This window comes from Ornithorhynchus anatinus, chromosome 4 (assembly GCF_004115215.2).
Source record: "Ornithorhynchus anatinus isolate Pmale09 chromosome 4, mOrnAna1.pri.v4, whole genome shotgun sequence".
NCBI lineage: Eukaryota > Metazoa > Chordata > Mammalia > Monotremata > Ornithorhynchidae > Ornithorhynchus > Ornithorhynchus anatinus.
In genome coordinates this window covers 47,311,171-47,329,013 of record NC_041731.1, presented here as the reverse complement: position 1 = coordinate 47,329,013, position 17,843 = coordinate 47,311,171, and the positions used below count along the sequence as shown (strand labels likewise).

The window sequence follows — 17,843 nt, the reverse complement described above, 5'->3', positions numbered from 1 at the left end:
AATGGTGAGCAGTTTTTGTTTGATGCAGAGGTGGAGTTTTTTGAAGTGTGGGGTGCCATGTCCTGAACGTTTCTGTAGAAAAATGATCCGGGCAGCAGACTGAAGTATGGACTGGAGTGGGGAGAAACAGGAGGCTGGAAGGCCAGCAAGGAGGCTGATGCAGTAATCCAGGTGGGATAGGATGAGTGACTATATTAATGTGATAATAGTTTGGATGGAGAGGAAAGGGCATATTTTAGCTATGTGGTGAAGGTGAGACCAACAGGATTTAGTGATGGATTGAATATATGTGCTGAATAATAATGATGGTATTTGTTACGTGCTTACTACGTGCCAAGCACTGTTCTAAGCACTGGGGTAGATACAAGGTAATCAGGTTGTCCCATGTGAGGCTCACAATCTTAATCCCCATTCTACAGATGAGGGAACTGAGGCACAGAGATGTGAAGTGGCTTGCCCAAGGTCACACAGCAGACAAGTGGCGGAACTGGGATTAGAAGCCACGTCCTCTGACTCCCAAGCCCATGCTCTTTCCACTAAGCCATGCTGTAGGTGGCATGGCAAAGAGGAGTCTAGGATAATGCCAAGGTTCAGGCTTGTGAGACAGGAAGGATGGTGGTACCCTCTACAGTGATAGGAAAGTCACGGGGAGGACAGGGTTTGGGTGGGACGATAAAGAGTTCTGTTTTGGACATTTTAAGTTTGAGGTAATGAAAATACAACCAAGTATGGATGTCTTGAAGACAGGAGGAGATGTAACACTGGAGAGAGGAAGAGAGATCAGGCCTGGAGATGTAAATTTGGGTATCATCCATATAGAGGTGGTAGTTGAAGCCATGGGAAGGGATGAGTTCTCCAAGGGAGTGGGTGTAGATGGAGAATAGAAGGGGACCTGGAAGTGAACCTTGAGGGACCCCCACAGTTAGGGGGTGGGTGGAGAGGAGCCCACAAAGGAGGTAGAGAATGAATGGCCAGAGAGATGAGAGGAGAACTGGGAGAGGAGAGAGTCAGTGAAGCCAAGGGAGCTGGGGCAAGAATCTGGGTTTCCTGACTCAGTGCTTAGAACAGTACTTGGCATGTAGTAAGCACTTAATAAATACCATAATAATAATAATATTCTTTGCATTGGGTCACCCTGCATAACTCACTGATTGCCAGACCTTAGAAGGAGGGTCTGGTGGAAAAGAAGGAGGGAGGAGAAGGCATTAACATCCATGGCTTTGAGAAACACAAAACCTCCAAATTCGTTCAAAACCATTAATCAGCAATTTTCAATTGACTCTAATACCTTAGATTTCCATAGTGTCTTTTGGTCCAAAGGTGGGCACTGCAGCCATAATGATCTCAGTTATATGATCATTTTTCACCCCTTACCATCTTTGAGATTAATAGGATAACTTGGATTTGCACTTGAATTTGTCCTGTATTCACACCACCCTCAGCCCAGAGCACTCATGTACATATCTATAATGTATTTTAATTGTCTGTCTCCACCTTTAGACCCAAAGCTCCTTGTGGGCATGGAACATGTCTACCAACTCTGTTACACTGTACTCTGCCAAGAGCTTAGTGCAATGCTCTGCACAGAGTAGGTGCTCAATAAATATGATCGATTGATTACTAGCTCCATGCTGTAGATGAGCAAATTGAGGCTCAAAGAGATTTAATGATTTACTCAAGGCCAAATGGTCAGTAGTACTGCCAGAACCCGATCAGAAAATCATATGCTTTAGTCTCTGAGCCACTCTGACTCCACACCAGTCCAGCCAGTCAGAATGTCCATCTACTGCTTCACCTGTCTGGGATAATCAATCACCCAGCCGCTAGCTCCAGCTTCTCCCATCTCATCAGGAGAATAGAAAGCAAAGTTACTCAGCGCTTCAATCTTGCAAGTCTGGGATGCAGGAATCACTTACTGCTCTCTGTACAGGGAGTGCTAAACAGATCTTAAATTAAGAGGCTGCATCTATAAAAAACATGGGGAGGCATGACTTTGCTTTATCTAGTTTTCCTTTAAAGATTTATACAATCAACATGAAAACCCAAAAGAGGAACTAGATATTAAAAAAAGTCATGATGGATTCAAGAGCTCTGCACAGGTGTCTGCATTACCTGTAAATTACCCACAAGGTGGAAGAAACATGCTGGCTGCAGACAGGTGGTTTTTACTAGGAGGCATTAATGTACCTTCAATTATTCTACTGCATACTGGCTGGGTTAACTCAGCCAAATTAGAATACATTTTATATTGACTATTTTGACATTTGTTTTATTTGGCAAGTAAAACAAAACTGATCCAATTTCCTTGCAGCCATTGTAAACCATAAAGTGTACAACAAGAGGTTATAAACTATATAAGCCTTGTAAACACTTCTTCTGAGCCCATTGCTGCCGCACTGGGCTCCGTTTCTGGCCTTGAGCCCAATGACTGTACTGCTCCCCTGCCCCTCTGCTTAATCATAAAGTGACCCTTCCACCCACAGTGATTAAGGGTAGTCCTGCTATACCCAGGCTACGATCATTTTTCCCCTTTCCCATGGACAGTGCATTCTTCTAAGCTACTGAAAATTGAAATCTGCCTTAGACACATGTCCCTTCTGAGCTTCAAGACTGAGGGAGTCCTGACTTTGGGATTTCTGGGAAACCCCAGGAAAAGCACCAAACTCCTCCCCAGCCCCTGAGTTGGAGGCTTGCTTATATCCCGGCTGGGCTGCAAATGCAGACCACTGCCAATCTGTGTCAGTAGTCGGTGGGAGGTATCCTTCTAGCATTCAGCATTCATTTGGAGCCGCAGTGTCAGAGGACAGATCGTCTTTCATCCAAGTACAGGGTCGAGGATGAGAAAGCACTGCTCTGGGCTGGGTCTGATTCAAGGCTAGGGAGAAGAGTCGCTGAGATCTGATGCTGGAAACAATAACATTGTCCTGGAAAACTCACCAGCTCAATTTCTTTCTGGGCCAACATATGACTGACTGGAAGGACTTCCAAAGACAAGCTTTCCCTGAGGTAATTAAGTTTAAATACTGTTCTGAGGAATGGGGACATGTCATTTTGCTCATCCAAGTTCCCTTGTGAGAACAACTTTAAAAACTAACATATCCCCTGAAAAACTCCAAACATTTTCAATCAAAACACCCGAAATACCCATTTCCACAGCAGTCTGTGGTGCTCTGGGAAAGGGAACAATATAAATATTGTAGTATTATTACTAAGCCTCACTAGGCTGAAAATTGGTTGCTTGCCAAGGTCAGGAAGGAATTTCCCCTCAAAAATCTTTATAGAAAGCAATCCCAACTGGCCAGCTACAAAAGCACGTGTCTTCAGGCAGCCACGGAATAACTTCAATTTGCACTAGTCTCTGCAGTGGGTTTTGGGGGCGGGGGTGGGGAAGGAGGGAGGGTTTAAGGAAGACCATGCCTCTACTTCACTTCAGTGAATCCCATGGTCCCGAATACTTCTTCATTCAGCAATGATAGATATACACACAGAAATTATAAACGATTAGAATTTTGCACTTGATGTAAACATTTTTTCAAAGGATAAGATTCCAGGGCTAGAGAAGCAGTGTAGCTTAGTGGATAGAGCATTGGCCTGAGTCAGAAGGACCTTGGAAGTCAGAAGGACTTGGGTTCCAATCCTACTTCTGCCATTTTCTGCTGTTTGAACTTGGGCAAGCCCCATAACTTCTCTGTGCCTCAATTACCTCATCTGTAAAATGGAGATTGAGACTGTGAGCCCCATGTGGGACATGGTTATGTCAAACCTGATTAGCCTGTATTACCCCAATGCTTAATAGGTGCCTGGTACATGGTAAGCATTTAACAAATATCATAAAAAAAAAGATGCTGGCAGAATAATGAATCATCTAAAACTTACATCTAAAAAGGGAATTAGCAGCAAATTCCAGTCACTGACATTCCCCCAAGTCAATATTAACACACCATTACCTACGCACTCAATCACTGAGAAATCTAGGTCACCTGAAGAAGACACTAAATCCCAACAGATAGAAGGCTACTCTCGGTGAGCCTTCCCCATTGTGTCTGAGCCTGGGGCCCCTGACAGGGTGAACCATTACTGCTCTGATCAGTACCAACCCTTCCTTTAGATGGAGCAGCACGAGACACAGCTAGGCCTAGTGGAAAGAGCCCAAGCCTGAGAATCAGAGGACCTGGGTTCTTAACCCAACAATATCATCTGCTTGCTCTGTGACCTTGGGCAAGTCACTTAACATGTCTGTGCCTCAGTTTCCTCATATGTGAGGTGGGAATTAAATACCCGTTCTCCTTCCTACTTAGACTGTGTATGTGATGAAAGACAGGGACTATGTCCAACCTGTTTACCCTGTATCTTCCCCAGCACTTAGTTCAGTGTTTGGTACATAGTAAGTGATTAACAAATGCCATCCTTATTATAACTGCCACTTTTTATTGACAGCTGAACTGCAATGACTTCAACTCTTGATTTGTTGACAATTAGCTTTTAAGCATTTCATTTTTGATCATTTGTTGTACTGACAGTTTATAGTGCATCCTTACAGATGTGCTCCATTACATGCTGAAATTCATCTAACTTAGAGAAGGGGTGAAGAAACAAGTTGATGAGGACTCACCTGGGGAGGTTAGGAGCTGGGGTGGAAGCTGAAGACTGGGAGGAAGGGGTCGTAGATTGAGATGATTCATGGTTTCTTGGAACTCTGCCCATTCGGTACCAGATCCCCATACTGTTCAGTTCCCTTTAAGAAAACAGAGACATCTTTAGGCTCGAAATAACATAAAAACATGAGACTACAAATAATGCCACCCTGGAGCAGAACCATGGTCCATACACCCCAGGATTATGCCCTATACAATGGCAGCAGAAAGTTTTACAAGATCAGGATGATGACTGCCCTCAAACATCCTTAACCTCTCCCTTGAAGACAATGCTGATGATTTTCCTAATCACCAAAGGAGCAGGCTGTCCAAAGCTGGACACCCATGATAGAAATGGTTCATTCCCTTGCACACTGTCACATTTTAATCCAACAGTAGTTTGTGGTATTAACAAAAACAGATTACACTGGAAAACACCACCACGCAGTTTACTTATTTCAAACCTCTGCAAAACATGAATCCCCAAAACATGAATTGTAAGCCCGTCAATGGGCAGGGACTGTCTCTATCTGTTGCTGATTTGTACATTCCAAGCGCTTAGTACTTAGTACTTAATCCCGGCTAGACTACTGTGTCGGCCTTCTCTCTGACCTCCCTTCCTCCTCTCTCGCCCCGCTCCAGTCTATTCTTCACTCCGCTGCCCGGCTCATCTTCCTGCAGAAATGATCTGGGCATGTCACTCCCCTTCTTAAACAACTCCAGTGGTTGCCTATCAACCTCCGCTCCAAACAAAAACTCCTCACTCTAGGCTTCAAGGCTCTCCATCACCTTGTCCCTTCCTACCTCTCCTCCCTTCTCTCTTTCTACCACCCACCCCGCACGCTCCGCTCCTCTGCCGCCCACCTCCTCACCATCCCTCGGTCTCGCCTATCCCGCCGTCGACCCCTGGGTCACGTCCTCCCACGGTCCTGGAACGCCCTCCTCACCTCCGCCAAACTGATTCTCTTTCCCTCTTCAAAACCCTACTTAAAACTCACCTCCTCCAAGAGGCCTTCCCAGACTGAGCTCCTCTTCCCCCTCTACTCCCTCTGCCATCCCCCCTTTACCTCTCCGCAGCTAAACCTTCTTTTTCCCCTTTTCCCTCTGCTCCTCCACCTCTCCCTTCCCATCCCCACAGCACTGTACTCGTCCGCTCAACTGTATATATTTTCGTTATCCTATTTATTTTGTTAATGAATTGTACATCGCCTTGATTCTATTTAGTTGCCATTGTTTTTACGAGATGTTCTTCCCCTTGACTCTATTTATTGCCATTGTTCTTGTCTGTCCGTCTCCCCCGATTAGACTGTAAGCCCGTCAAACGGCAGGGACTGTCTCTATCTGTTGCCGACTTGTTCATCCCAAGCGCTTAGTACAGTGCTCTGCACATAGTAAGCGCTCAATAAATACTATTGAATGAATGAATGAATACTGTGCTCTGCACATAGTAAGCACTCAATAAATACTATTGAATGAACTGGAGTGGGTATGATGCTGGTGTCCACATGTAATGTTTCTAAGAATCTGGAAGAATATATCACTCTACGGTACTTAGTCTTAAATTACAGATCCCCAGGCCACTTGATCTCAAATTGCCCAGACCACCAAGCCCTTGTCTACAAGATGAGTCCCAAGCCAAAAAGAGGCTTACTTCAGTTCCCTTTCTAGCTACATTTGGTCTATTCAATCATGCCCCAACCCCTGGCTATTACACAACATTGTGAACAAAACTGAATTCTTGGAACAATTGTCAAACACTCAAGTTCTCTCCAGGATTGTAAGATTCCCTCTATCAACAATTCAATTGAGTGTTGTATGTACTGTTTGGAAATCACAGTTTTTCCCCCGGGCCACAGCTTCCCCAAATGGACCACCACTTTTACTTGCAACGTGAGCTAGTGCTATATCCGCAGCCAAGGGAGAGAGCAGTGCAATTGTCACAATGGAGGACTCTGCTTGAGGCTGGCCCTCTGGATTTACCAATCACCTAGCTAGCAATACCAATTCCTCTTCCTAAGATGAAAAGTACTTACCCTATGAAGGTATACTGAGGAGGGGCCTGCTTTGTACGGCCCAAAATTCGCACGTCACAGATGGCTGCCTCGGTGGAGTCCCTAGGGATGAATTTAATGCACAACCTCTTCTTTCGGAAAGCGACTTCCTCTGCAAAAATGAAAGAGAGGAGCTGAGTTGGCCTTTATATAGAACCAAAAATTAGAAATCTGAGCAGCATGCCTTAGCCTCCTCCACAGCTGGTGTCTGTCAGAATGATACAGCCCACAGTGATTTGTCTCCCGGATGGAAGCTGGGTTCTCCATCATCGCCTGGGCAGAGCAAGGGATTGCTGGATGGATGGAGTCAGGTCAACCGGCATGGCCCTACTTGAACAAGAACTGCTCCGTTTGAACACAAGCCTTGTTCCCAAGGATGGGGTGCTCGAGTTACTGCCTTTCAGGCCATCAACTGAGGTGTCCCACATGATGGTAAAAACCCTTTGGTCAGAGTCTGTATTTGTTTCTGGAGCCCTGCAGCAGAAACTATGACTGGGTTAGGAACAACTCTTGGACTTTTCGCATCCAAGGCTCTCTAATTAGGCAGACTCTCTACTGTAAATTCATCATAGGCAGGGATAGTGTCTGCTAATTCTGTTGTACTGTACTCTCCCAAGTGCTTAGTACAGTAAGCATTTAACAAATACCATGGATTGATTAATTGACTGACAAACATTGGGTCACTGTACCACAGTTCTCTTCTTAGTTGCCCTATTCTGCTTTTAAGTCCTTTCAACTGAAGGCAACTGCTTGGGACCAAGGCCTCGGTTTGAACTGAGAAGCCTGGGTCAATTGAGCATTGGTCAGGGTCATTGAAGCCCTGAAAATTGGCCTGATCCTTGATCCCATCCATCCCAGCAGCCCCTCCTTTACCATGCCTGCAGAGGGCCAGGATCTTGAGCCCCACTCTAGCTGTCCCTGGGGAGATTAGATATTTGATAATCTGGAGAAATAGAAATTTGCCCTTAATTACAATGTTTAAAAGCACTTGGCAATTGGTGCCAATTGACGAAATAAAATCCAGGGGTTGGGGACTGACTTTAGCCATTTGTGCTCTTTCTTTCACACTTTTCTCCCTTTCTCCATGTGCAGGAAAGTCAGGTTAAGAGATAGAGCCACTAATTACCCATGCTTAAGCAGCACTAATTTTAAGTAAACATATTATAAATAGTCAATAGAAATGTGTTCACTCATGCTAATGAACACAGAGAAAGTACACACCACTTTACTAAAACAAACAGCTTTCCGGCTTTTAAGTGCTGTATGGATTGCCACAAAGTACATTTGAAATTAATTAAAGGAGTCTCGTTTTATTTCTTCTTCCCCGTCTTAACCAAATCATGGCAACTGGGCACTCCCAGAAAAAGAAAACGCACGTGACTATTGCTGTAAAGATTATAATAATAATAATAATGGTGTAATGTTGGTATTTGTTAAGCGCTTACTATGTGCAGAGCACTGTTCTAAGCGCTGGGGTAGATACAGGGTAATCAGGTTGTCCCACATGAGGCTCACAGTCTTAATCCCCATTTTACAGATGAGGGAACTGAGGCCCAGAGAAGTGAAGTGACTTGCCCACAGTCACACAGCTGACAAGTAGCAGAGCCGGAATTCAAACCCATGACCTCTGGCTCCCAAGCCCATGCTCTTTCCACTGAGCCATGCTGCTTCTGACCAAACTGACCCTTTTAAACGGAGAAACCACCAAGAATCTTTTTACCATACAAATTCCTGCTCACTGTTGCTTTAGAATCTCAGCTCAGGTCTAACTCCACCCATTTTCCTACAAGTCAGTACTCATTCCATCCACTTATATTGACTGAGGGTTCACCTCTCTTCTCTATTGGACTAACAATTCTTTGAGGGCAGAGATTGTCCCCTTCTCAAACACATTCCCTTATGCACCTAGTTTGAGAGAGGTACATTGAATAAATAATTGATAAGAGCAATAATAATGATTCTACTCTTAGCAGCTTGTAATTTTGTTTTCTCCCTGGCCTGTCAGCAGATGTTTGTAAAATCTGGTGTGGAGGAGAGTCTAGCCAACAGGTAGAATCTCATGTATCAAGTTTCTCTCCAATGCACTATTACCAAAAATAATAATAATAATAGCATTTATTAAACGCTTACTATGTGCAAAGCACTGTTAAAAATGACTTTGCTTTTGGCCTTGCCCATGTAGATCCCACCAATGATAAGCACCACCTGGCTCTTGGGTGGCAGCCTCAGGAGATCAAATAGGTTTTGAGGGCTAAAGCTCTGGTACAGTAAGTTTGAGGCCCACTGGATAGAGTGCGAGGGAAGTGATCATGCAATTAGCAAGAATCTGCCTATAAAATGATGCCCCCACGCCATGAATATCTGGTTTTGCCTTTGGAGTAGTTGTAGAGCAGCAAGAGGGTTACCTGAGAGAGGGGTGCACAAGGAAAACATTTCAAATTTTAATTTTCAAGATATTGGGGTTAGTGAAGCCCTAAGGCTAGAGACATCCATGCAGAGGGGAGGTGTTGGCCCAGGACACAAGGAAGGCTCACGTAGGGTCTGCTCCTCAGGGGCTCATCCAGCTGCTGATGTTCAGTGAAACAAAAACAGCAGGTGTGCTCAGGCTCCATCTTATGATTTCCCTCCTCCTGCACCCCAACTGGCATCCCGTGAACATTACTTGAACTTGAGAAGCAGTGTGGCTCAGTGGAAAAAGCACCGGCTTGAAAGTCAGAGAATGTGGGTTCTAATCCTGGCTCTGCCACTTGTCTGCTGGGTGACCTCGGGCAATTCACTTAACTTCTCTATGCCTCAATTATCCTCATCTGGAAAATTGGGATTAAGACTTTGAGCCCCACATGGGACAACCTGTTTATCTTGTATCTACCCCAGTGCTTAGAACAGTGCTTGGCACATAGTAGGCACTTAAATACAATAATACCATAAAAATTACAACTAATAACAATTACAGAGTTAAACCCCCCAGAGAATGAGCCATGAACTCCCTCCTGCCTAACCCCCAAATCTCTCCCTAAATAACTAACCAGGGATCTTGCTAGTTAGGAAGATGGAACTGTATAAATAAGCTACCATTACTTAGGCTTTTTAGACAAGAGCTCTTTAAATGCTATGTAAAAATCAAGAGTGACAGAGTGACTTTTAACAGAGCAGAATGATTTAAATGTCCCCTCTGAAAATGGATTACTTGACTTGGATATTTAACATTCTACTAATCTTTCAGGGCTCTCAAACTGCAAAAACATAGAGGGCTTCCATTCTTCCAATACATGAGTTTCTTTAATGTACCTCTAAAGTAGCAAGAGTAGAAAGCAGAAAGCTAAAGTATGACAATCATTCTGCTGTGAAAGCACAGAACAGAGGACAGCCAATAGGGTCTATGCAATGTGGTCTTAGTGAACACTCACCCCAACTCCCCTCTGTTTAATAACCATTGAAAAGTTATAATCTATTCATAATGTATGGAAGAGAGCTGGAAAGTCCCACTTGGGCTGGACTGGGGCAGGAGCTACCGAGGCTGCACCCAGGCCCATGGCCCTCAAAGGGACTCATAGTGTCTATTCCCACAGTCCTTGCTGCCCCTGTCCAGGCAACTTTTACTTCTGTCACAGCTGCTGCTCTGGGGAGGGAAGACCGTGATCCAGGTAGAGCAAGAGATGGCCAATTTTGGTGTAGATGCCCACCGGCCTGCACATCTTGGCCTACATCTGGCCCTATCCAAACCAGAAGAGCATCTCCTTACTGGAGACCAAACCTCTGCATCTAATTAAGAGTCTCACTAACTGAGATGTGTCAGGCAATCAGTAGAAACTCATTTACTAGCCTAACAAATCCATATCAAGTTCCCAACCTGAAAGACCCCACTACTCTATTCCTGGGTTCTTCTACTACTACTACTACTACTAATAATAATCGTGGTATTTGTTAAGCACTTACTATGTGCTAAGCGCTGAGTTAGATAAAAGACAATCAGGTTCCATGTGGGGCTCACAGTCGACGCAGAAGGGAGAACGGGTATTAGATTCTCATTTTGCAGATGATGGAAGTGAGGCACAGAGAATTTAAGTGACTTGCCCAAGGTCAGCAGATAAGTGGTGGGGTCAGGAATAGAACCTAGGTTCTCTAACTATCAGGCCTGTGCTCTTTTCACTAGACCATGCTGCTTCTTTAGCCTTGCAAGGAAAGGGCAAGAAAATGCAAGGATCTATGAGCTAAGTGTCACTGGCTCTGATCAATCAATCAGTGGTATTTACTGAGCACTTACTATGTGCAGAACACTGCACTTAGCGCTTGGTCTCCCAATACAGTACAGCAGAGTTGGTATGCACATTCCCTTCCCACAGGGAGCTTACCGTCTAGAGGAGGAGACAGACAATATAAATAAACCAATTGCAGATATGTACATAAATTCTAAGGGGTAGAGGGTGGGATAAATAGCAAGTGCTTAGAGGGTACTAATCCAAGTACATAAAGGATGCACAGGGGTGAGGGAGTTGGGGGAAAGAGGGCTTAATCGGGAAAGGCCTCTTGGAGGAGATGTGATTTTAATAAGGCTTTGAAGGTGGGGAGGGTAGTGGTCTGGCAAGTATGGAGAGTGAAGGAATTCCGGGTCTGAGGGAGTGTTTGGGAAAGGGGCTGATGGTGAGATAGATGAGATCGAGGCACAGTGAGCAAGCTGGCATTAGATAAGTGAAGTGTGCAGGCTGGACTGAAGTAGGAAATCAGTGAGGTGAGATGTGGGGGGTGAGTTGATTGAGCACTTTAAAGCAAATGGTAAGGGGTTACTGTTTGATGCAGAAGTGGACGGGCAACCAATGGAGATTCCTGAGGGGTGGGTAGGTGCAGACTGAATGGAGTTTTAGAAAATGATTTGGGTAGCTGAGTGAAGAATGGACTGGACTGGGGAGAGAAAGCAGGCAGAGAGGACAGTGAGGAGACCAAGGGGGGATATAACTGTTTACATATAGGACCCTTCCGCTAGAAAGGGTTTCTACTGTTTTCTTCCCACTGGATCACATCAAGCTGTCTCTGCTGCCACCTGGATTGGTTGAGGCAACCAGAGTCTCTTCCTCTTGACCAACCACAGAGAGCCACTCTCAAATGCTGATGCACAGAAAACTCTCCGTATTCCTGGTGCTCTCATTTTTTCTGTTCCATATTCAGACTTGGAAAAACAGTAAAGGTTTTCATTGTACTTTTAGTCTCCACTATTTTTTTTTCCTGCTCTGACCAAAACTAGATTCAGGAGTGTCTAGGTGTCCCCAAGGCTTTCTGCCCATGAATGTTAACAGATTTCAGCATTTCTTCACTGGGTGAACAGTCAATAACTTCTTTACTAGGAGTGCCACTCTAACACAGAAGGAAGGCCTGGATTATATCTTGGGCAACTCGCCATAGAAAGCTCTCCAAAACTGGGGCAGGAAGACAAGGCAGTGTGTTCATGTCACAAGCTTTTCAATGTATTTAGGAAAGAAAATGTAAACCCAATGCACAAAAATAAAATAAGTGAAGAAGCAACCAGCAGAACTGCGACAAATAGTGACTCACGGGTATCCACTGTTTCTTGAATCGGGATGAAACCTACAGGCAGGGTGTCCTTTATGTCAATGAGCTTCATATCCACCAGCACGTTTCCTAAATGGCTCTTCAGAAAGAGGAGACAAAATGCACACTATTATTAATCCCAACCCTCTGACTGCACTTTTCTTGCCATTTTGACTTCAAGATGTACATTAAGCAATGCAGTGATTAGTTCAGCTTCACTGCAGCCGGTTAATTATAGTGGGGGCCATCTAATCCTCCCAGGCAGCTCTCCACAGACTTCACACGGCTCTTGGGAAAGCAGAACCCATCCCACGCTACTAACCAGGCAGCTTGCCTGATTCTTGGCCAGCAAGATAAGCGGTCCACTCGAACGGCAGCAAGTAAGGGGTGGGCGGGAGGGAATCTGAGGCAGGGCTTCCGGTCTGCCTGAGATTCCCCCCAGTAGAGGGCAATTGTACAAACCAACCGAGTCCTGGCATTAGATGGCTGCCTGCCAATTCTTGCCAATCTGTATAACATAAGTTTAAAGAGGCCATGTTCCAGGGTATTCCACTACTGGGGCACACCATGTTTGAACATACTACTGCACCAATTATAGGCTAAAATGTCACTGTGCCAAAATCAATCCAAGACACAGCACAAACGCAAGACACACTAGGAATCACAGAGACGCCTAGGAAAGAAAGCATCCGCCCTTTATTTCTTTAAAATCTCCAGGGAAGCCCAAGGACCATGGATTAATAGAAAAGTGAAACCATCTTGGCTTCAGTACTACAGTCCTTCTCAAAAAGCAAAACTGCAAAACATAATCAAAAGGCTTTTGAAAGTCAATAAACCCAAACAATGCATACACTCCCCAGGATCTAGTTTCTCTAAAGAGACTAAAACCATCTTTCAAATACAACATACTATTCCCTAATTACTACAGAGAATTCCCTTTAAACAAGCTAGCACTTGGAGGCAGCCTTTGAAGTCAGGGAATGTGTGCTAAGGATATCCACCCCACAACTCCAAACCCATTTGGACACCCTGGAGGTTTCATTAAGCTCTTCTGAGCAATTTACAGCTTAGTTCCTGCTTTCTACAGTGATGACCAGTTAAAGTAAAAATTTCATGTTTCCAATCCAAATTTCTCAGTTCATCATCCCAGCCACCCACTCTACTTGGTACATTTTAATGACAGTTCCCCATGCCCAGAGACTGGTAGAATATTACTCAAGATTACTTGTTCTGTCTTTGTTGAGAAAATATATAATTGTTCGACTGATAACTCCACCAAATCAACATCAAAGGATCGACTCTATTGTGTTTAGAGCTTATCTGAGAAGACAATTTCTGACTCTACATGACTGCCTAGGGATATTCAGTGTACTTTCAGATGTGGGAAGCAAACAAAACTTACTGGGTCTGTAAAAACATTTCTCTTGCTGCATTTCTCCAATATCTCATATTAGATATCTAATATCCAATATTGAGAGGTAGTGCGGCCTAGTGGAAAAAACATGGGCCAAAGAGTCTGAGGACCCGGGTTTTAATCCCAACTCTGCCTCTTGCTTGACGTGTGACCTTGGGTAAATTACTTAACTTCTTGGTGCCTCATCTTCCTCATCCTTAAAATGGGACTAAAATACTTGTTTTTCCCTCCCCTCACTGGGAGCAGCCACTGTGAGATGGAGGCTATGTCTTATCTGGAAGGAAATAAAGTCTCAACTTCTCAATGCCTCTATTACCTCATCTATAAAATGGGAATTAACTCCCTCTCCCTCCAATTTAGACTGTAAGCCCCATGTGGGACAAAGATTGTGTCCCACTGATTACTTAGAACAGTGCTTGACACATAGTAAGGACTTAACAAATACCATTATATTACTACTACTACTAATTATTATTATTATTATTATTATATTTGTCTAAGCTCTGGGACGGATACAAGCAAATGAGGTACAGATGACATAACTGAGGCCCAGAGAAGTGAATTGCCCAAGGTCACAGAGCAAGACAAGTGGCAGAGTCAGAATTAGAATCCATGACCTTCTGACTCCCGGGCCTGGGCTCTATCCACTAGGCCATGATGCTTCTCACTATTATTATTATTATTATTATTATTATTATTATTATTAATTGCTTATAGTGTATCAACCCCAGCTCTGAATACAGGGCTTGGCACACAGTAAGTGTTTAAATATCACAGTTATTATTAACCCATCACTGAAATGCAAGCAGGGAAGTCTACCGCTCTTTTCAGTGAATTCTCTGGCCAGGACATTGAGTCAGGAGTTGTAATTCACTCTAACAATTAAACCAAAGCCGCTCCACTCAAAATGCTGACAGGGGAGTTGATTTTTTATAAGCAAATATAACAAATTGAGTAAATTATTCTTTTTTGCCTTGATCATCAAAAAGGGAAAATTAATTCATGACAAATGTCTTCCTAACTCATCATTAAGAAGCAATTGAGTAGCCTTGGAAGTATCACATTTGACACACATTTAATACTGCTTCTTCAAAAGACTAACTGGTCACAGAGCTTTAACCAGCTCCTATGGGTAAGCACTACAGAAGGTGGAGAAGCTCAGCTTCCGCAGGATAACTTGAACATGCAAAGTGGCAAAGGATTTTAAGTACCGAGAAGCAGCAGGGCCTACTGGATAGAGCACAGACCTGGAAATAATAATAATAATAATAATAATAACTGTAGTATTTGTTAAACATTTACTATTTGCCAGGTGCTGTACTAAGCGCTGGGTTGGATACCATCTGAGGATTTGGGTCCTAAGTCCAGCTCTGCCAGTTATCTGCTGCGTGACCTTAGGCAAGCCACTTAATTTCTCTGTGCCTCAATTGCCTCTTCTGTCAAATGGGGATTGAATACCTGCTCTCCCTTCTATAGGGACTGTGAACCCCATGAGGGACCAGGACTGTTTCCCCCTGACTGACTTGTATCTACTCCAGTGCTTGGAAGAGTTCTTGACACATAGTAAGTACTTCACAAATGCTATTTTTAAAAAAACACCTATTAACTTGGCAAGCAAATATTAGCTGCTCTCAAAAACGGTCTGATCCAATCCATCCTAATGTTTTTAAACAGCAGTTGTTTTTCCACAACACTGCCTCTTTCCTGGCTCTGCCACTTGTCTGCTGTGTGACCTTGGGTAAGTCATTACTTCTCTGTGCCTCAGTTACCTCATTTGTAAAATGGGGATTGAGACTGTGAGCTCCTTGTGGGATAGGGACTATGTCCAACCCAATTTGCTTTTATCTACCTCAGCGTTTAGTACAGTGTCTGGCACCTAGTAAGCGCTTAACCAATACCTCAATTATTATTACCTGTTTCTGTTCAGCAGGGATGAATAGTTGGACATCCTTGTAAAGACTGCTTTTAATAAAGACAACTATGACTAGGGACTGGATTAGTCCTGCTCCGGAAGTCCAGTTTTACAATTGCAAACCCAATCAAGCCTCTCAACTCTGTGGACATGCCAGTGCTGGAAGTAAAATAAAAAAAAACTTTTGAACTGGAACTCCAGTGGCCCCCATAGCCCCTGCTTGGTTCCAAGATGGTGAGCGGGGGAGGTGCAGCAGCAAATCAGCCAGCGGAAGGGATGGGGGGAGGGCCGGCCAGCCACTGAAGACAACACTGGGAATATAGCGCAGGGCCTTGGGCTCAGGGAAAATGGGAGAGGTGGGGCTGTGGCTGCTGGTGACCAAAGGGACAGCAGGGTCTGAGGGTGGGCTCTGTTGGAGCAGCCCTCCTTTGCCCACTGGCACCACCCATTTCGGGACCATTTTCTTACATCGGGTCTGAGTTCCCACTTACTTCCAACACTGGTTTGTGTCCATGCCGGGGGCCTGGCCTTCCAGTGGTCGCCCCAATGGGGATGGCAGAAGGAAAGATCTGGAAACACCCACCTAGGTGTACCTGATCAATCAGACAATGGTAGTTATTGAGCACTTACTGTATGGAGAGCACTGCACTAATGTCCACTGTCAGGTTCAGTTGTTTCTGGGTGCCCTGCAGTAGCATGGTTCCTTCCTTGCACCTGCAGCACTGGAAGAGCTTTAGCCCACAAGGCTGGCACCCCATGTGTCAGGGAATGTCGGTTTGTTGTATTGTCCTCTCCCAAGAGCTTAGTACAGTGCTTTGCACATAGTAAGCACTCAATAAATATAATTGAATGAATGAGCGTGGACCTTTCCTCTACCCATGACTGGACTGCTTTTCATTTCTCCCTCATGAATATGAGAAACATTCCCAATCCTTGTTGAGCAAATGATTCATGCCCAAAGCCCAATATGCACTGACTCAGGGTATTTATATTGTCTCCGGTAGCCAGTATTTGCTAGTATACTGTAATTATTTCTGACAACCTTGCATTTAAGGTGGCCACAGATAACCAACTTAATATTCAAATGTTCATAAATCCTTCTGTTTAATATCCTCCCTACCTAATCTATGTACATTATTATTACAGGTAATGCAGAAAGTACAGTGCACGAAAAGTGCAATTAATCTCGATCCTTCCACAGCAAGTATCCACACTCCAACCCCAAGACTCCATACAAATAGTATTATTAGGAGGATGAGGAGGGGGAAAGGGGACAGATTTAAAAAGGGCCTCCCAAAGTCCCGAACTGGAAGCTCTCCAGTCACTCATTTAAATAACACACCTTCATTTCAAACCCTCAGCACTCTTCTCCATTTCCCGTTTCCCAGTTTGGTAACATTGCATTGCAAAACTCCCTGGGGCTGGGGCCGGAGGGTACTATCCACCAGCTATAAGGGGCTGAAATACAAACCATCCCAACTCCTTCCACCCTGATCCCGACCTTATCAACCAGTCAATCAATCGTACTGATTGAGTGCTTACTGTGTGCAGAGTACTATACTAAACACTCACAGTACAATATAAAAATATAACAAGAGTTGGTAGACACATTCCCCACCCACAATGAACTTACAGTCTACACAGGGTGACAGACATTAATATAAATTATGGATATGTATTTAAGTGCTGTGGGACTGGAGTCAGGGGTGTGAATAATGGGAGCAAATCTAAGGGCAAGGGTGATGCAGAAGGGAGCAGGAGAAAAGGAAGTGAGGGTTTAGTCAGGAAAGACTTCTTGGAGGAGATGTGCATTCAGTAAGGATTTGAAGGTGGGGAGAGAGCAAATCACCTTCCCTCCATATCTCCTCTACCTGCCTCCTAGCAACAAAACTTCTTTGCTTGAGACCCAGAAAAACGAATGGCTCTCTTGCCATTTCCCTTCATTTTTCTCATCTCTCCTTATAGAGAGGGCCACAATGAATTCTGGCTCCAGACCTCTTCCTGAAACTTGCAACTCAGAAAGCTCACTCTCTTCTATGCTCTGAGAATGGGCCTCTTTCAGCTCCTTGGACAAGGACAGAGAAAGGGGCAGCTGCTCTGCTGAGCAGAAGCAGAAGCTCCGGCAGCCCATGGCTATCTCTCCAGTGCTTCAAATTCATGCTGAGTGGTATATTAAGAACAAAATCAATATTGGGCATCTAGGAGATTTCCCCCAAGTCCTGTCTGTCTAATGGCAAGGCTGTGTCCCAGCAGCTGTACACAGCATTATCAATGAAAACACTATTACC

General features: G+C 44.4%; 1 protein-coding gene across 5 annotated transcripts in view; it reads right to left on the bottom strand.

Annotated features, from left to right (window-relative positions):
- MVB12B (multivesicular body subunit 12B) overlaps positions 1-17,843 on the bottom strand; it is a 142,989-nt gene that overhangs the window by 77,482 nt on the left and 47,664 nt on the right. For all 5 annotated transcript variants that reach the window (XM_029063069.2, XM_029063065.2, XM_029063066.2 and 2 more), the window contains 3 exons: positions 12,233-12,329; positions 6,668-6,797; positions 4,613-4,735 (listed from right to left, as the gene is read on the bottom strand). In XM_029063069.2, coding sequence (XP_028918902.1) covers positions 4,613-4,735; positions 6,668-6,797; positions 12,233-12,329 — 350 coding nt within the window. The remainder of the gene's footprint in view (positions 1-4,612; positions 4,736-6,667; positions 6,798-12,232; positions 12,330-17,843) is intronic.